General features: G+C 47.3%; 1 protein-coding gene and 1 non-coding gene across 4 annotated transcripts; one reads left to right on the plus strand and one right to left on the minus strand.

The window, feature by feature from the left end:
* Window positions 1-7039: 7039 nt before the first annotated feature.
* On the minus strand, window positions 7040-19625 carry LOC115540481 (importin subunit alpha-1). Of its 3 annotated transcripts, none has more exons than XM_030351815.1 (11): window positions 19570-19625; window positions 19164-19267; window positions 18948-19076; window positions 18514-18602; window positions 17476-17744; window positions 17137-17231; window positions 16564-16827; window positions 14587-14820; window positions 13992-14174; window positions 7705-7854; window positions 7040-7465 (listed from the first exon to the last, which is right to left on the minus strand). In XM_030351815.1, the coding sequence occupies exons 2-11, from the start codon at window positions 19227-19229 to the stop codon at window positions 7376-7378; spliced, it is 1569 nt and encodes a 522-aa protein (XP_030207675.1). In that variant the 5' UTR covers window positions 19230-19267; window positions 19570-19625; the 3' UTR covers window positions 7040-7375. The 3 variants fall into 3 exon arrangements, with proteins under 3 accessions (XP_030207675.1, XP_030207676.1, XP_030207674.1); XM_030351816.1 differs by having other exon boundaries at window positions 19164-19254; window positions 19516-19595; XM_030351814.1 differs by having other exon boundaries at window positions 19516-19589.
* A 339-nt stretch (window positions 19626-19964) lies between these two features.
* Window positions 19965-20037, plus strand: trnar-ccg (transfer RNA arginine (anticodon CCG)). The gene has a single exon. It is a non-coding gene; the product is annotated as a tRNA-Arg (tRNA).
* Window positions 20038-20310: the final 273 nt, after the last annotated feature.

Raw genomic sequence — 20310 nt, forward strand, 5'->3', positions numbered from 1 at the left:
AGAAGCTGGGAGGCAGACGGGATGAGTGTGCCCTCTCCCAAACTCCCTCCTGTCCCACATTGTCTGGAAAATTATGGCAATACTTTGGAGTTAAAGAAATATAAACTCAGCTTTAGTGCATTGTGCTCCAGAGACGAGTATGTATGATCAGAATAACCAAACTAAAGATACAACAGATACAAAGCCCTTCCTTAAATGATCTGATAATATATATAATATAATAGATCTGGTTTGGATGGGGAGATTGAAAACTTGAACGGCGCTTAAAAAGCCCCCAAATATGCGGGGATCTGGTTACCTACAGAAAACTAGTCTTCATTATGATTGTAAAGGTCCAAACACATCGTACACATTGTAAAGGTCCACACAAGAAGAGTTGCATGACGTTTAAATAAAGCCAGTGATAAATGAAAGACTCGGCTTATGAATAATGACTGAATCAGGTTATTGTCATTAACCTTATTGTGTTTCATTAATATGGAGCGTCCTCAATAATTCATTCACTGTAGAATAACCTTAAATCACATTTTAGAACAAAAGCAACATTGAGCAATAATACTCATCGACGGACTCCTAAAGCAGTTATATCTATGATTAATCTATAGCAATTATCGACACCAAGCATTACGATGAGACAAAGTTTACTGAAACACATTACTGAAGCTAACGTTAGCTAGCACGCAGGCTGTAGCTACACTGCTGCTCCTCGTAAAGAAACTTATACATTCATACATACACTCATGGACTAAAGGAGATTAAGATCATGTCGTAAGAGAAGTTAGAAAGTTTTAAAGTAGGAGACAGAGAGAAAGGTCTGCAGTGGTCCTGGTTAGCACGCTAACTGTAGCTAGCAGCAGTCTTACCTGTCAGCCGCAGCTTCACCGGGCCGCTCCGCCTCGCGCCCTGGTTAGACATCCTCTGATAGAATATATTGATTTAATATAATAGATATACTTGAATACAAGGGTCCGTGTCGACTTAAGACAACCCTTCCAAAGACATTAGCCTAGCTATGCGGTAGCTTGCTGAGCAACATAGAATAAAGGAGTCCTGGTATCGCTGCTTGAAGCCCGCTGCCGTAACACTCCCATCGAGTCCCTATCCTGAACAACGCAGGCAGAATGAGGAGATCCGAGGACCTCTGGGGTCTGAACCCTAAACCCACCAAGTCCTCTGGGGTCTGAACCCTAGGACCTCTGGGGTCTGAACCCTAAACCACCAGGAACACTAAACGATAGTTATGTTATAACTCTAGTTCTATGATTGTAGGTGTAGCCGTCTAGGCTTCGCCTTATGGGCTTGTCCCGTGCTCTGAAAATTCAAACTATGCACCCATCAGCGTGGGCGCCTACATTTCCCCACGGTATCGTGTCTATATAACGCGGTGTATACCGTCGCTCATCCTCCATGCTTTTCTTTCAGCATTTGGAGGGTACAGCAGGTGGGAAACTAGACGGCTACGCCTACAATCATAGAACTAGAGTTATAATAACATAACTATCGTTCTATTTCATGTAGGCTACGCCGTCTAGGCTTCGCCTTATGGGCTAAGGTGAAGCTGCGAGCAGAGCCCGATCAATGTACTCCTGCTGGACCCCAGTCAAAACGACCCAAGTCACCAGAACACATTAGGACTCAAAAAAGCCAAGGAAGTGTAAAACACAACAGCTTAATAAAAAACGAATTCCTCCTAGATCAAGCAAGGCAATGATCAAGGGGGAAAAAAGTGAGTCTGTAAAGACTCCGGCTCTAATCCGTGCTTCATGGAACCCATGAAAAGGAAAAGAAAAACCAGAGCAACACAGTTTCCATTAGGTCCGCTACTACCGGGGGCGGAGCCACAGAATCCGGCTCTCCAATAAGGGGACTCTCTCGGCCGTTTCTTATTAGAAGAAAACGGCGGGAGTGCCACACTGGCAAACCAAGCCACCTGACAATTGGCGAGCCAATAGAGAAACCCCCCTAGCCTGTTTTCTATTTGAAAAAAGGTGGAGAGTAAGACTGGTAATCAAGTACAACTCGCCAGCCGGCGAGAGGAAATCCAACCACGCCGCTTTAAAGAACATGTCTATATTCTTAAGCCGTAAAAGGGGACCCGGACTCCAGCACAGAGTTGCCGAGTGAGCCCCTGGACATGTCTAACATGTAAAAACTGACAAAAGGGCCGGGGGAAGACCAAGACGCAGCCGCGCAGATGTCTTCCACCGAAACCCTAACCCTTCAGTAGAGCCGTTGAAGCGGCCACGCTCCGTGTGGAGTGAGCTTTAACGCCCAACGGTGGCGCCAAGCCCTGCCGAGAGTAGGCTAAGCAAACACCCTCACATACCCAGCGAGAAAACCGCTGTTTAGAGAGAGCGCGGCCCCTGCTAGCGTCGCTATAACTGTTGTGTGGAGCGGAACGCGGCCGAGCGATTCACGTACATAGCCAACGCCCGAACCGGGCACAGGAGATGCAACTCCGCCTCCGCCTCACTAGAATGAGGCGGGGGGTGAAAAGCCTTAAGCACAATATCCCTCGACCGAAAATAACTATTAATGTTCTTCGGGAGGAATGCAGGATTAGGTCTGAGCAACGCGAAGGAGCTGTCCTCGTTTAGCAACAAGCAACTTGGGCTGACAGACAGAGCGGTTAGCTCACCGGCCCGCTTGGCAGAAACCAAGGCCAACAAAAGTGCCGTCTTAAATGACAGGGCATCCAAGGGGGCCTGAGAAAGAGGCTCGAAAGGATCCCTGGACAATCCGCGCAACACGGTGGGGAGATCCCAGCGTGGTGTAAGCACGCGTGAAAACAGGCCTAACCCGTCTAGCCCCACGCAAGAATCTCTTGACCAGTGGATGGCTGAAGATCGGTCCACCATCACGGCCTGCATGGCCAGCCGAAACGGCTGCCGCATAGACCTTGATAGTGGAGAAGGCCAAACCTTTTTTCATTAAGTTTTGCAGAAACGAAAGCACGCTACCCACCTCGCATTGAGATAGGACAGCGTGGTTCCTCTCACACCAATTAGAGAAGGCGCACCACTTCGCTGGATAGAGGGAAGAAGTAGAAGGCGCACAAGCGCTCTGAGTGTTGATAACCGTCTCAGGCAAACCTTTGCCCTGCAGGATCAACTTCTAAGGAGCCAAACCAACAGCCGTCCCGAGACATCGGGCGGGTGGTGCACTGTCCCGTGGGCCTGTGAAAGCGCATCCGGCCTGAACGGTACTGGCCACGGCGCTGACCGCGAGAGTGCGGCCAGCTCTGGAAACCAAAGAGCTGAACGGTTCTCCGGGGCCACTAATATCAGGGACAGTCTCTCCTGTCTGACCTGTTCCAGAAGAGGAAGGATCAGCTGGAGCGGGGGAAACGCATACAAGAGAGCCCGCGGCCAAGGTGTGTGTGCCAACGCATCTACCCCCAAAGGGGGAAGATCCCGAGGGCTGAGGGAGAACCACCACCTGCAGTGCGTGTTCTCCCTGGACGCGAAGAGGTCCACCTGCGCTGTCCCGAACCTCTGCCAGATCAGTCTGACAATGACGGGATGTAACCGCCACTCGTCTCGGCGGGGACCGCCTCGAGACATGAGGTCCGCCCCAAAGTTCTGGGCGCCCGCGATATGCAGGGCTCTCAGACTGAGGAGATACTGATGAGCCCAAAGCCAGAGCTTGACCGCCTTTCGGTGGAGAGCAGGGGAGCGGACTCCCCCCTGTCTGTTGATGTACGCCGCCGCCGACACGCTGTCTGTCCTGATCAGAACGTGGCGGCCGCGCACCAGGTGAAAGAAGTGCAACAGCACTTTCCTCACAGCGTCGAGCTCCAACACATTTATGTGTGCTGTAGGGGGCGTGCGCCACTCGTCTCCGACCGAGTGAGAGAGGCACGTTCCTCCCCAACCCGTCAACGAGGCGTCCGTGAAGACCACTACGTAGGACGCCACCCTGCCCAGGGGAACACCCCTGAGAAGGGCGGAGGTTCTTTTCCAATATTCCAGGTCTGGCGACACCGAAAAGGGAATGAGGAGCACCCTGAGCTTGTGTCGCCTGGGGTCCAACCGTTGGCGAGCAAACCACCGCTGGAGTCTGCGCATAAAGAGCAGACCCAGGGGGACGGGGTGGGCAGCTGCCATCTGCCCTAACAGGCGCATGGTGGACAGTGCGGTCACGTTTCTGCGAATGCAAAAAACGGGAGAGCGCCGACAGGATGGCGTCTCGCCGAGGAGGCGAAAGCATCGCAGTCATGGTGGCTGAGTCTAGGCAAAGCCCCAAGTAGACTGTCTGCCGGCTGGGGAGCGGGGAGCTCTTCTCCCAGTTGATGGCAAAACCCAGGAAGGAGAGATGGTTTATCACCAACATGGTGTCCCTTCTCGCGGTCTTTTCTGAGTTGCTCAGAATAAGCAGGTCGTCTAGGTAGAAGAGAATCCTCTTTCCCTGACGCCTGAGCGGCTCCAACGCCGTCTCCACACACTTTGAGAAGGTGCGCGGAGCCAGGGAATAGCCGAACGGCAGACACTGGTACTCGTACGCCATCCCCATGAAGGCAAAGCGGAGAAACTTCCTGTACGCCTGCCGAACAGGGACGTGGAAGTAAGCATCCTTGAGATCCAGGGATGTGAACCAATCGCCCTCTCCGACAGTGAGCATTCTGAACTTCCTCGTGGCAACGAATCTGTTGAACACGCAAAGATCCAGAATAGGTCTCTTTTCCCCTGACTTCTTGGAAACCAGGAAGTAGCGGGAATAAAACCCTAGGTGAGACTCGTGGGGGGGAACGACAGTGATGGCACCCTTTACCAAGAGACGTGCGGGCTCTGCTGCCAGAGCCCTGCCCGCAGCCGGGTCCCGTAGCGTGGTCTCCACCAACCCCATAAAGGGTGGGGGACGACGCTTGAACTGTATGGGATGGCCCCATCTCAATGTGGTGTCCAACCACGATGGCAGAACGCACCGCTCTTGCCAACACGCATAGCGGTCGGAGAGAGGGCGAGCCGACAGCTGAGGAAGACCGTCCAGGAATAACCCGTATTCCTCTGCCCCTACCACCAAGGGGGGCTTCCCATGAAAGGGAGGAGGCTAACCGAGCGTAGGAGACGTACCAGAACCAGCCGCTGTAAAAACAACGAGCTGTCTAGACGTCGCGCTCGTGCCCGCTGAACAGGGAGCGAGCCGTCCGGCCGCCGCACCTGTGCGCATGCGCTGTCCGCAGGCTGTAGCCACAGCGTGCGGACCCGTCGGCCGTATCCACGGGCTAGCGCTGGCCCGAATGCCATTTTTCAGGCTTCGAATACTCGTTGGTTTTTCCGAGCAAATATTCGAATACTCGTTCCAGAAAAAAACACCATCAAAAACAACATTAATAATCCCTATATACTCCCTGGAACCGATTGTGACAGTATCTGCATATTTTGTTGAAGATTTAATAGCTTTTGAACGTTAATTAGTAGGCCTAAGTAGGTTGAAGTTCCTTAGTTTTTCCCCGTGAAAGCGAACAGCTGTTGCTCCGTTCCAAATCAGGTTCTCTGCCATCTCAGCCCTTACAGGAGCTTTTCAATTCATCCTGGAAGGTGCATCTTTTCAGGGAATTTGTACAATAAATCCATAACAAGTACCGAATATTGATTGTCTTATGTATCCATATTATATCCATTATATTGACCGGGTATTCCTGAGACGCTCACGCTCTGCAGCAAGCCAGTCACAGTTGATTGGCGCGGCGCTGTACAGCGAACGTAAACAAACAACTAAGCTAAGGTTTTAAGTATTACTTTTCCTCCAGAGATCCCGCTAATGTTGTGTTATAAAGTAACGGGAAACAAGATATCTATTCTTCATCCACCTCTCGCTTCTCTGCTTGGTGTCGCTGACGCTTATAGTTTGCCCCTCTCGCTCTGGTAACGTCACGTACGTCAGAAAAAAAAAAAACGAAGCTCCGAATACTGATTTAAGCTTTGAATACTAATTTTCCGAAAGAGTATTCGAATAATTCGGGCCAGCCCTACCACGGGCTTGTGCAACGAGTCTCTGACCCGTCCACGAGGCTCCAAGGGACGCCTCTTCTTAGAAGCAGGTGAACCAGAGGCCATGTGAACACGCCGTCCGACCGCCACCCTAGAGCCACAGGTCTGAGAGGGGGAAAGAGGCAACATGGAGGAACGCACCACAAGCATAGGATGCAGATGGCCTGAGGAATATCGCTCTTTAGGTCCCATGTACCGCCGTTCGGCCGAACAGTCTTTACTTTTTTCTTTAATAGGGAAAGAAAAAGTAGGAGCAAGCTTCCGGAACTTCCCGGTCCGTGGCGCTGCTCTACCCGTCTGCGGCGGCTGCTGCGGCACCGGGGCTGGAGTCGGAGGCGGCCCCCTGGAAACGGCCTGGACCCCGCCTCCTCCCAGCCTGCTGGTGCGCGAGCACCTCGGACAACCGGGGACCAAATAGGCCATCAGGCGCTAGTGGACCCTGGACGAGGCTGGCCCGCTCTCGTTCCGGCACCGCAGTGTGGGAGAGCCATATGACCCTTTGAATCATGGTAGCCCACGCCATATGCCGGCCGGCCGAAACGGCTATCGGCTGGCATATCTGGAGGATGGCGCTGGAAAAGCGGGAAACCGCCAGCCATCTCGCGGCTTCCTCCCCGTCAGCCGACAAGGAGACCATGGCAGAGGAGAGCAGGGCGATGTTGTTGACCGCCGCCGCGGATTGACAATCTGCTTCTGGAGGCGGTCGGGGGGCAGCGGCTTTTCGTTAGGGCGCCATCCGGCGCCCGGACAGGGAAGCACTGCCAGTGGAGGCTCCAGGCGAGGGATCCCCCTCGCCTCCCCCTAGATGGGCATTGGCTCTGAACCCGGATAGATGGGCATTGGCTCTGGACATGAAAGATAGGCATTGGCACTGGACCCAGGTAGATGGCCATGGCTCTGAACCCGGAATAAGGGCCCTTTACAGTGACATCACCCAATTACAAAACATCTAACAAGCAATCAGCATGGAAAAATGGATATACTTGAACCCAAAAAGAAATGTTGCTCTATATCAGCAATGTTTGTAGCAGAGATTAAGATATAAATCAATTTCATCAATCTTTAGCTTTTATTAATCTTTGTTGTAACAAGCCACGAAAAGTTTTCATTCATAAAACCCCCTTTTCAAAGTCTTAAAGTACATGGGCTGAAAAAAGAAATGCCTAATCCCTCTGGTGGCTGACGTGGGAACTGCAGGAGCTCGTTTCTCTTCAAACCCACTGCCTCCCAAATTGTTCTATCAATACACAAATAACTACACACAATTAAGAAGACATTTCTTAAAATGTATTTACATATCTTGCATGGAAATGTGGATCTTTGTACGAGTATGTACAAATATGAGTTTAAATTAAAAAAAAAACATGTAGAAATGTGGAGCATTAGAAGTTGAAAGTGCTTTGATCGTCCGGAACCTGGAAGGCAAATCCATCTGCAGTAACCCCCGGGACCACCGTCTGGTCCTCCTCGTTCTGCATCAGCGGATGGAGGAAACAACAGGGTTTAGTGAAGCAAAACCACAAGATATCTTCATTAATTATCTTTATTAACCAATAACCCCACTAACTGCACTTCTCAAATCTAAGACAAATAGCCAAGTGAGTTCCCTTCCAATAAACCTTTCTGAGAACTGGTTTATTAAAGTGCTGCAGGGTCAACCTTCAGTATAAAGGTCTGGCCGCGGCACCAGGGGAGAGACGGCTGACCTCACCTCGGCTGAGAAGTACCTCTCGATGATCTGCAGTGAGGCCTTGTACACCGCCTCATTCTCGTGCACCTGCAGCGCCTCTATCTTGTCCAGGCCGCCACACTCCTCGATGCCCACGCACAACTTCTCCGTCTCGCCAAGCTTCTCCCCCGTCTGCAGAGACAAACTGTTAGGGAGGCCTACACAGGGCCAGAGCCTACACAGGGCTGGAAGACTGGGTAGCCCTGCCCATTCTGCCTGCGATTTGAGTTCGCCCTGCACAAGGGTCTGGAGAAGATTAATACATTTCTTTCTGCTTCTGATGCGTTTTTGCAGGAGCCAATCACCAAGCTCGCTTTTCCCCTTGGTGCGCTATTGGCTGATTTAACACAATGACGACAGGGAAGCGACGGAAAGCAGCCAAAGGCGTACAGAGTAATTTGAACTAGGCCTGACTAGGCCCGTTGATCACGCCTCTTGTGCTTAAGAAAATGACAGCAGCTTCCCCAGACCAACGTGCAATCTACGATTGATCTTGGTCTGGCAATAGCCAGACTACAGGGCCAGGGCCTCCACAAGACCAGGACACCAGCCTGTTAGACGCTTACTCAGGACTAGGGCTGCACGATATTGAAAAAAAAGTCTGCACTCCATATTTGGTCGTTCTGCGATACATATGACGATATAACAAAAATATAAATCGATTTTTTTTCATCATCGTATAATGATCAGGGTGATTTTGTAGCGGAGTGCATATGTTTTGGAACCCTTTCGTATGGTGCAACAAAATAGTTTTTGCACTTGTTATACAAAGCTTCACTCTGCGTTCAAACCAAAAGCAAATATTCGCCCCGCGTGTTCGGGAGAGTTTGCCCGCGATCAACAAGTCAAGACAAAATGTACTTGTTGATCACACAAACTTCAAAACACCATTCCTCTTGTGAACGCCAAGGTTTCTTTCCGCCAATTAATTCTCAACCAACAGCGAGATAACCATGAGTCTCAACTTGTTTGGAAGTACCAGAGACGTCCGAGAACCCAACGCCATCGTTTAGGATTCATAATATCATCCGGAGGCACACGCAGCTTTTGTCCGTGAGCATTTCTGGCCTACCTATACAGAGTCATAAACATTTGGGATAATGCAAGTACACAGCTGAACAAGAAATACAACAAAGTTTGTTTTTTAGTAGGGATGCACGATAAGTGGCATTAATATCGGTATCGGTCGATGTTCTTCAGTTTTTAACATATCGGCATCGGTCCGATGAGTAAAATTCGGCCGATATCCACAACCAATGTATATCCTCCAGTTGCTGTTTGTGTGAGATGGAGAATGAGGAGGAGGGGGGTTTGACCATGTGTATTTGTTTGGGCGCGCGACAGTGGCAGCACAGGATTGCGTGATGTTAAACTAAAGAGGAGAAAAAAATTCTGCGGCGTGGGCGTTTTTCACAGTGTCAAAAGAAGACACTCGAAAAAGCAGTATGCAACACCTGCAAAGTCGAGGTAATGCGAGGAGGATGCCGCATCAAGTCATTCAACACCACAAATTGAATAAGTCATTTGAAAAACTGCCACCCAGAACTACACAAACAATTGCAGCAAGCAAATGCTGTTAGTCAGCAGGCAAAAACTAAAGCAGCAGCAGCTGCAGCTGGGAGCCCGATACAGCAGGTACTCGACCAGACCAAGACATTTCCCAAGGACAGCGCAAAAGCCAGGTCAATAACCAACAAAGTAATGGAAATAATTGCTCATTGTTCACCTTGAACCCCGCTACAGCCAGCCAAGTCTGCGCTACTTTTCCAACGTCTCCCTCCCTGCTTTGTACGAAGTCGTGGCAACGCATATCCACGCATATAATTGTTGGAAAGTGTGACTGACATTAGCTTCACTACGGATTGATGGAGTTCGGACATGCGTCAGATGAGTGTATAGAGCCTTACTGCTCAGTGGATTGACGGAAACTTTGAAATGAAGAGAGTTGTTTTACATGCGCAAGAGTATGCAGGATCACATACTGGGGAAGCCATGGCCGGCGATTTTGACTGCAGGTTTGCTAAGTGGAAAGTTAAAAGAGACAATGTGCATGTTGTGCTTCGTGACAATGCGCGGAATATGCAGAAGGCAATGGAGGAGTGCGGCGTTAAGACCCTGGGCTGCATGGCTCATTCGCTGCAGCTAGCAGTGCATGAAGATGGGCCCTATTTTAACGGTCTGAAACGCAAGTGGGAAGCGCAAAGCGCAAATAGCTTTGTGGGCGGTTCTACGGCGCTATCGCTATTTTACAGGCGGATAAATGACACTTGCGTCGCGGCGCAAGTGTCAAAAGGGTTGGTCTGAAGCAGCCTAGTTACCTGTAGGTGTGGTTTGGGCGTAACGTCCAACAAACCAATGAGAGTGCCAGCTCCCATCCCCTTTAAGAGCCATGAGCGCATTTGAATCGGACAAGTTGATATTTTGACAGCGCGTCTGCAGTCTCCGATGAGACAGATGCACATGAATTTCAAACTGCAAATGGCTCAGTTTATTGCCAAATAATATGGCCTAATTCACACATGGAATAAGGGGTTTTCTTCCACAACTTCAGAAATACTGAGTCCTCAAATACATTTTGGCAAAGAAAACGTATATGATATAACATGATATGCGGTAACTGTGGTTCTATTTAATGATATATACGCAATACATTATAAACATTGTTTCTTATCAGTATTGTATGCTATCCTAATATGCATGTGTCCCCGCGGTAATAGACACTGCCATTGATTGTATTATGCGTTACCTGTTTAGTTTGCGCGTGTTTAAACAGAGAACACTCGCGCGCCCGCATTCATTCATTCTTTTTAACACTCACTCGCGGTAAAACAATGTTTTTCACGATCAAATACTTATCAATCCTAAAAGTTATGGGCATGTAGGCCTACACGATGTCTCTGTCAAGAAAATATGTGTTTGCTGTACGGTGTTTGCAGATGCATTGATTTAAAAGTACAACTTATTACCGCTGCATCAGCTGTTCTTTCCCAAATAATTTACCAAGAATGTGCGGCTAGGTAGATGGGAGAAGCAAAGTGTATGCGCGAGGTGCACAAGCAATCCGTATGCATCGCATGCGCATGTATGCATACGCCCTTAAAATAGCATCTGAACAACGCGCCACTGACTTTAAACCAGGTATTTCCTGGTCAGTAGCGCAATGGTATTCAGAAACGGCAAAATACCGTTTGCGCCAGAACACGCCTCCTCCTTCCGCCGAACCGCCCCTTGGGGCGCATGATCAATCCCTAATTTAGCGGCGAGTGGCGGTGGTGGGAAAAGAACGCTCTGCGCCAGTTGTAAACTAGCAACGACACATGCGCCAGTGACTAAGTCACTTTCGCCGGATGCAAGATAGGAGTGTTAAGCCAGCGAAGCATTTCTGACTGTGTGGCTATCGGGAGAAAAATAGTCACGACATTTTCCCCACTCTCAACTCGCCATCTCTCGGCTGAGAGACATACAGTAAGAGTTAGTCATAAAAACCATGATGCTGCAACAAGATGTCGCAACCAGATGGAACATTACTTTTTATATGATGAAAAGTCTACTGGATCCCCAGTGGGGCCTCGTTGAAAACATGACCACGCTTCTCACTCCATTTGAACAATTAACGAGGGAGATCAGCTCACATCTGGCTACTACTGCAAACGTGATTTACTCTGTTGTGGCACTGTAACGTTTGCTGAGCAAGGCAGCTGATACAGACAGTGTAGTCCACACAGCAAAGCACACTCTACTGGAAGCACATCGGCAAACCTGACCTTACCACAGGCTAGTAGGCCTACACTTTTTTATCATTGTAATAAAACGCAATTTGGTACACCATTTTAATATGGTAATATAGCCTACTGTGTTGTTTTTTTTGCAAAATGAAAGATAGCCTTTTAAGGAAACGCCGACTCGAGCCTATTAATTCCGAAATTTCACCGCATTGAAGGCTATATAGGCAACTGTAACAAGCCCAACACTTGCCGGCCTGCCTTGCAAATCAAAGTTTTCAGACTATTTTTCTTACCTTCTTTCTTAGGTGTTGATGTTACTGAGCTAGAAGTTTAACTTGTTCTGCACATCTCGCGCTGCCAATGCCTGATGTCACTTCTGAGTCAAATCACTCCATCATCTCTTTGAAATTCCATATTCCACGAGGGGTAGGCTACAATGACTGGCTGTTTTAAAATATAACTTATACGAAACAAAATAACCCAGGCAGTTTCATCTACGAGACGTTAAAGCTTCTTCCAATACTGACAGCTGTCTCATAACTTGCAGGTTTGTGGAGACGCGACATGGGACGGATCGTCACTTAATTTAAACTTTTTTGCTTCCGTTAGAGAGTGTGAGTGTGAGTGTGAGTGTGAGTGTGTGTGTGTGTGTGTTAGAGACAGAGAGGCCAATTTACTGCCTGATGAGAATTGGATTATTTCAAAATGTGCTTGGAAGTAGGTAACGACATTTAACAATGTGTATATATTTTTGAATTTCGTTGGTTAAACCGCCAACCGCCCGAATTTAATTAAAATATTATTTTTTGTCACGTCACCCGCCCGATCCGCGGTTGCAACCGCCAACCGTGCATCTCTACCGGACACACAAGAATCACAAGAGAAGATAAGGGTGAGAAGATAACATGTGACAAGGGTGGAAAGTCGCTGCTCGACATGCATGATGAAATTCTGGAGAAAAACTCAACCATGGAACAGCAGGCAGGCCTGACAAGCCACACAAGAGTGCAGGTATAGTATTATCAGACCCAGTCTTCTATTCAAATAACAAAGTCTGTTAAAAATCCTTTGTGCAGTGATTTTTTAATGTGCTGTACATTCTATAGTTACTAAAATAATAGATTTACTTAAATTAAAGTGCTAATTGTTATAGAAATATTGTTTAGTAATGCTTCTCTGCCCCCTTGAGGTTGACCTTTAGCCCTGGTCATCACCTCAGAGCAAAGTTCATCAAAGCTCTTAAGGGGAGGAGGACAATGTTGTAATGTCTAGATTGCTGGTAATTTATCAGACATGCATAGTAATACACTTGTCTACATTCCTGTAGGCGCATGAGTGAGCCCCTCATCCCCAGAAATGAGAGCCCGCTGCCCGTCTCTTCTCTGCGGCATCACATATTGTTGATGAAAAGAGAAACAGATTCCAGTGCGGAAAGCAGAAATGCTTCTTTGTCAAAAGAAACCTGCCTTTGCTGATGAAGTAGGCCTGGACTATAACTTACTGTACAGTGTTAAGTGGAAACACTGTTTCAGTGTTTGGGACATTTACTTTGAGTACATTGTGGCTGCTTGAAGTTGGAAAATGTACAAAGACCACCATGTCTTTTGAATTACAGTTATGTCACAGTTCTCATATTTTGATTGAGCATTTTTATAGATGGGTCTTGAAATGGACTTGTTTTTTTTTTAGGTTTGCTTGGTTGAAACATTGTTTCAGTGTTTGTACATTTACTTGAAAATTACAGTGCAAGTTGGAAAAATGTACACCAACAGTCAGGAGAAGTTTTGGATATTTCGATTTAGCCCTTTTCACAGATTTGAGTTTAATTGGGGTGCACAGAACTGAAAACATGTTGCCATGAATACTGGGCCTAAAAAAACGTTTTGTTTGGTTCCGGTTTCCGACCGACCCTGTCAATTTATGAGCGACCCAAATTATTTTATGAGCTTTATAAAAAAATAAAATAAAAAAAAAAGATATTTTTTATTCTTTATGCAAACTATAATTACGTTTTGGTACAGCACCTCTTCATTCTGTACAAGGATGAGCGAATTTTCTCGTTTTTAAATGAAAACAACCTACCTATCATTCGCTGCCGCTGGAAAAAACTAAATAAAAAAATAAAATAAATTCCCTATCTACCCATGACCTCAACTGACAACCAACAGGAATCAAACTTATTTTTTTTAGGCCCTGGCATGTTTGATAAGTGGTAAAGGTTGGTTACTTATGTTTTATGGTAGCCCTGTAACCTTGTTATTTGGAAGTTAAATACGTTCTGAAAATAAAGGAAGACAGTAAAAAATTCAGTTTGCATGATTTTCAGTCTGTACAAAATTTTATCATCTCAGAAACTTTTTTTAAGAAACATATCGATATCAGTAAATATCGGTTATCAGCCATAACAGCAAAATTAATATCGGTATCGGCCAACATTCTCATTTCGGTGCATCCCTAGTTTTTAGGTATATTAATGCGGCAGACAAAAGATAAATTTAACGAAAAAAATAAACTAATGCTGCAAACTAAAAGAAGCAAACTGACCTGGAAGATGTTGAAGATGGCGTCCAGAATGACCAGCAGAATCTTGCTGTCCTTGGCGGACAGGAGCTCCAGCAGTGGCTCCAGGATGTTGCACTGGACCAGGTAGGCCACCTGCTCCATGGAACCCCCACTGGTGTAGTTGGTGATGGCCCACACAGCCTCCTTCTGGGTTTTATAATCCCCCTGGGGAAAGAACCAGTGGATCATTCAGTCGCTTCATACCTCCCAGGAGAGAACACGCTGGTCTGACGTCATCGTTTCTCCACTCAGTTTTACATCTGCCACCAAGCAGAGCATTCTGTTCACCCTGACATCTGCTTAGTGCGGCCCAGTTTCACAATTAATATAGTAACGTACAGCATTGATTAAGTATTTCCTCCCAGGTCAGTGCCATAGGCCAGTCTGAACTGTGTTAGTGGGGGTCAATGCAGACCGTGTTCTGTGGTCAGAGAAGTAGACCATCAGGAAGCACATACTATGTAATCTGCCGTTTCTTTCAAAAATAACCCAGAAAAGATTAACCCTGCTTAACCCTTCCTCAGAACTTGAGGTTCCAGTGTGTGGACCAAACTGACGTTGACCGCAGGGTGCTCACCTCCTTCAGGACCTCCACCAGGATGGGCACCAGGCCCGCGTCTACCACCTCCTGGATCTGCCCGCTCTTCCCAGCCGTGATGTTGGAGATGGTCCATGCAGCCTCCTTCTGGATGTTGGGCTTGGGGTGTCGCAGCAGCGCCGGGAACAGGGCAAGTGCGCCGGCGTTGAGCACACACTGCGTCTGGTCGTCTGTCCCAGTCACCACGTTGCCTAGCGACCGCAGGGCCGGGGTCTGTGCGGAGGCCAGAGAGGACGTGGTGAGGCATAAAACGTATTACCAAGGTATCCATTGACAGCAGCTCTAAAACCTTTGTTTTTATGCCACAAATTAGCACTATATGAATGATCAACCGAAGAGGGCTTAGCTCAGGAGGTAGAGCAGTTGTGTTGCAAACTTTTGGTTGCAACACAACTAGCTAGTTCGATCCCCAGCTCCTCCTAGCCAAGTGTTGATGTGTCCCTGAGCAAGACACTTAACCCTAACTCAGGAGTTGACACTAAGGTTCAAAAGTACTTGCCCATCGGGCAAGTTGCCCAGAATCATGAACGGGCCTCTTTTTGCCCCTTTTTTTGGCTCAAGAAACCCATCCTAGCTCAGACTGAAGCTGCATGTTAGCTTCCACACATGTTTAAAAAAGAACATACTTCTCTTTGTTTACTTATTTATCGAACGGTCACATCTTGCCATGAAGTGATTTCAGTCCACCGTTGCAAACTATTAAAGCTATCGCCCATATATAGGTAGACCTGCATGATTTTATGCAAATGTACATAACTAAATATCCACGGTAGTAGCAAAGATATGTCTTTTTTAACTTTCACGTTTCTTGTAGGTCTAACTGAATAATCACTATCGCGTTTGTAGTAGTGTTGTCAGTCACGATACGGGATTTTCTAACTTCAATACTATACCTGGAAAATATAGATATTCTATACCATTTTCGATATCAGGGGATTACAGTTTTTTTCAGAAATGAACGTACCCAAAGTAAATAGAGTATATCCCCACAACGGCAAGGGCTATAATGTCATCTTGGTGCCAATAGAAAGATTGTTAACTTGTGCAAGTGAAATGTTCAATGTGGATAATACTTGGTTAAAGTGAATAAAGCCATGGAACACAGCATAAGTGGAAGATAACATTTCCACCTGAAATAATTAACAGTCGTTCGTTATCAGTTACTTTGAGACACAAATAAATGTAGATATCTTACAATTTTGACACCTCTATTTAAAGTTCAGCATATAATTGAATTACACCAAGACAAACACTCGCAAACACACATATGGCCTCTAGAATGCGCTGAAGATTTTTTTTTTTACCATTTACCTTCTAAGAAACCTGCTCTTAGTCATTGATTGTAAACACCATGTTTAGTTGCAAAATTTGGCCCAGACACTGGATTATCTGTTTATGGTGACAAATTTTGTGGACAAAAATCAGAGGTAAAACTTCATTTTTGGTTGTTAAAAGAAAAAGGGGATGTTTCTTCTTAAGATACTTTTAGTTGCCCCTGGCAAGCGGGCAACCGTTAGTGTTAACCCCTGCCTAACTGCTCCTGACGAGCTGGCTGTTGCCTTGCATGGTTGACTCTGCCATCGGTGTGTCAATGTGCGCATTAACCAATGTAAGTCGCTTTGGATAAAAGCGTCTGCTAAATGCCCTAATTGTAATCTGAAGTTTTGGTTTCAGTTGCCTTCTATTCTCTTTTTTCTAAGCAGTCTAGTTTTTGTTCCAACGGATCCGTCTGGTTTCTTCTTCGGTATTGGAGGAGATCAAAGCGCCCCAATCTGAACCCCTCCTGGACATGTGTAGACGAGAGATCCAAAGACGGCAATACTAGCACTGACTTTTTGACTTTCAACACTTCTCATTCTACTGCTGCTGTGGCTCTCCAATTCCGCTTCTCATCGTATTGGAGTTATGAAAAAGCAATGCTCCCGGCTGTAGAACAAGAGCATGAAGATGACTCACGATGACGGTGAGCTCCCCGCAAGCCAGCAGCTGCACCAGGCGGGGCACCAGGCCGGACTGCAGCACCACCTCGATGCGCTCATTGGGTCCGTCCGTCAGGTAGGATACGGCCCAGCAGGTGTCGGCCAGCACCTCGCGGTCGCCGTGGTGCAGCAGCCGCAGCAAGGCGGGCAGTAGCAGGCGCACCGCCTCCAGTGGCGGGGCGGGGTTTTTGTTGCGACACAGGTTGGACAGCGTCCAGGTGATGTTGCGCAGGTAGCCTGGCTGGGGGCAGAGACGGCAGCGTTACGTCTACATGCCGTTTACTCTACAGCAACCCTTGAGAACATTTATCTGAGGTTTTGGGAGATATTTTGTAGAAGAATATCTAAGAGTTCTAGAGTTCAGTTAGTCAACAGGATCTTCAGAGTGATGATAGTATATTATTCAGTACAACAAATAGCAACAGACCAAGTGAATGCAGCATCAACAGAGCTATACAGCAATAACGTACATTACAGCGCCATCTAAGGAGGCACTCTATTGAAAGGGTTCTCCTCTCCCAGGAGAGGAGAACCCCGTTCCTGAACTCACAGGGAACACAGAGAGGTCCGGGGCCGCAAGCAGAGTGAGGAGGGGCTGGATCCCTCCATGTTTGATCACCAGGTCCCTGTGGTTGGAGCCATCACCTGTGAAGAGGACTTTGGTTAAGCCCTCGTCATGTCATAGGGTTCCTACTGCCTGAATATTCCTCTCAACAGAGGATCCACAAGCTCGGGTTGAGCTCCATCTGATCAACTGAATCCGTCACTCCAATCAATTCATCCTGCGAGTATGCTATCCTTTGTCTTCTTTGTAGAAACCTTTGTGGAAGTATGCTGTGAATCGACTCGCTGACACAGACAGGAACCTAAAGGTGAAGAATGGGCGTACCTGCAATGTTCCCCAGGGCCCAGATGGCCTGTTCACTGATGTGGGGGTGGGGGGAGGCCACCAGGCCGATGAAGGCCGGGACGGCGCCCCCATCCACCACAGCTGCCGTCTGCTCCGAGCTTCCCGACGCGATGTTGGTGAGCGCCCAGGCCGCCTCAAACTGGATGGGGGGGCAATCCGCCAGTGCCAAGAAGGCCACAAAGCACGGGATGAGGCCAGCCTCGATGATGCCGTCGATGGGAGGGTGCTTCTCCCGGGACAGGAGCTTCCTGCCGGAGAGGAGGAACAAACCAGATGATGAATTACTCCTTCATATACCATTGGAGATGATTAATTAATACCATGTTAAAGTCCCTATTTCAACCCCATCTGATGTTCAAATTAAAAGTGGAAACTAGGATGCACCGATTCCATTTTTTCTTAGACAAAGTACTTACATTTTGTTACACGCTGATACCAAGTACCTATAGGAGTACATACTAACATCCTTACATTTTAAAAAACACCCCCCCCTCTAGGAAAGAGGGGCCCCAACACCACCAAGACAGAGCTCCACTAGTCCACACACACCGCCCAGACAGAGCTCCACAGACACCATGATAAAATGTAAAAGTCATATAGGACAAATGACCAGGTTTAAAACAGAACAAACTGTTTTGGGTTGCCTGGCTCTTCATTGTTACCACAGGTTGCGTAAAGTTGTATGGGGTGGTTTCAGAGTACTGGTATTGTGTTCTGGTATTGTGCATCCCCAGTCGAAATCGACCATGCCTTTAATGCTTATCCACGTCACGCCTGCTTGAAAAAGAGCTGACCTTAAACCTTTATTAATCATCTAAATTTCTGGTTAATGATTAGCTATTCATTAACTGATGGCGAATAAATTACTTATGACGATGATGTACGTTATTCTAAAGTGTCAAATTTTCTCTCAAAATGCCCAGAAGGGAAACATGCAGAGTTGGTTGCCCTGGAGGTGGTACAATGGAACATTTTCAGTGAATGAGGGAGAAGGAGCCCAAAGGGTTTGAGTCTCACCGGGCCGCCTGCGTTGCGTGGAGCTGGTGATCCAGATCCTGGCTGTGGACCCCGGTCACGATCTCCTCCACAGACCAGTGCTGGGGGGGCTGAGTCACAACATGGATTGGGGTCAGTCTGACCTCCTCCATCCACTGCCAATGCTTTCACTTCAAATACAAGGAACTGCACAACTTCGATCCAATACCAGGAACAATGCAGTGATTATTGTAACAAAGTGAACTAAATTCAGAGTGTGTCAAGTTTCTACAGATTTTGTATTAATGCCAAGGGGATGTTCGGTCTGAAAACAAGCGATCTAAATCCCTCACATACCCAACAACAACCATAACATTTTTAAAACGGGCGAAAGCAAGTACTTGGTCAACACGATGGATGAGAGTGTGAACTCTGCTGGGCTACACACACGGGACCTGAGGGGCCAGGCCCGGTACCTGGGCGTTGGGGTCCTGGAGGGGGGGCTCGTCCAGGAGGCTGTTGACGTGCCGCCTCTTCAGGATCTGCTCCTCTTTTTTGGCCCTCCGGAGCTCCACGTTGACTTCAACTCTCCTGCGGCGGAGCTCCTGGTGAGGGTTACGTGCACATTTAGATCAGAATCATCATGTATTACACTTAGCATTGTGATTATACTGCTCCACGTGATGGCTCACGTTGGCGTCTCTCCCTTTATTCTTGAACTGGGTGAGCCGATCTCCACTGTCGCTGGCAGCCGACATCTCGGTCACTTTAGGATCGATTTCGCTGTTGACAATTTCTTAAAGTAAAGCACTTATTGTCAGAAACATCTCATCGTTGTCGTGTTATTAACATGTTCATAAGCTAGGCTCGTCGTTTAAAGCGCGTTAGCTTCACGTCTTAGCTAGAAGCCCAGCTATTATCTAACATCATGTGCTCACTGATCCCTGAACCATCCCCGCCCAATAAACACGGGGTCGGGTATAAGAGGTGATAACTGACATAATAACTGATATAATAACTGTATAAAGCACACAGCTCGCTTACTGTTGGACTTCGTACGAAACACGTTGAACCACAAAGCATGAGGCGCGTTCTTACCGACTCCTTGTTCTGGTGAACTGTTGTGACGTCACGTAGATGCCGCCCTTATTTTGTCACTTCCTATTGGCTACTTCATGGGAAGTGCCTTTCCATTGGTCGCAGCCTTTTTTTTTTTTTTTTTAAACAATACAACAAAACGTTGTTGTCATAGCAACGTTCTCAACTTCTCAAGTCTCGCGATATTAACGAACGGAATATGAAATATAAGCGCATGCCTTTGCCATAAAACATAATTTATAGGATCCGATATGTGTCCGTACGGTATCAATGATGTTCAGTTTCTTTGTAAAGGCGCAATTAACGAAATAAAAACGATCTGCAATCGTATTATTTAACTTCACAGCATAACATATTACAGTATAAATACATGATCTTGCACGATCAAATGTGATGACCCAGTGGCCTAATGGATAAGGCATCAGCCTCCGGAGCTGGGGATTGTGGGTTCGAGTCCCATCTGGGTCGTATTTAGTTTCCGTTTTCTTCAACGGGATGATCGACGACTGCGATTGATGAGAATAAATCAAGGTCATGATGATCACACTGAACAGACAGCCCAAACCTGTAGAAATAAAATGCGTCTTTGTCCATTTTATTATATTATGACGGAATGTTTGATTCATTAAGATGAGTTTGGGGTACAATGTTTCATGTGTTTGGTTTAAATTTTCTAGCAATCATCTCGCAACGTCGCAATGCTATCGTCATGCCTTCCTGCATACTGAAGAGGGCTGCAGA

Source organism: Gadus morhua, chromosome 3 (genome assembly GCF_902167405.1).
Source record: "Gadus morhua chromosome 3, gadMor3.0, whole genome shotgun sequence".
NCBI lineage: Eukaryota > Metazoa > Chordata > Actinopteri > Gadiformes > Gadidae > Gadus > Gadus morhua.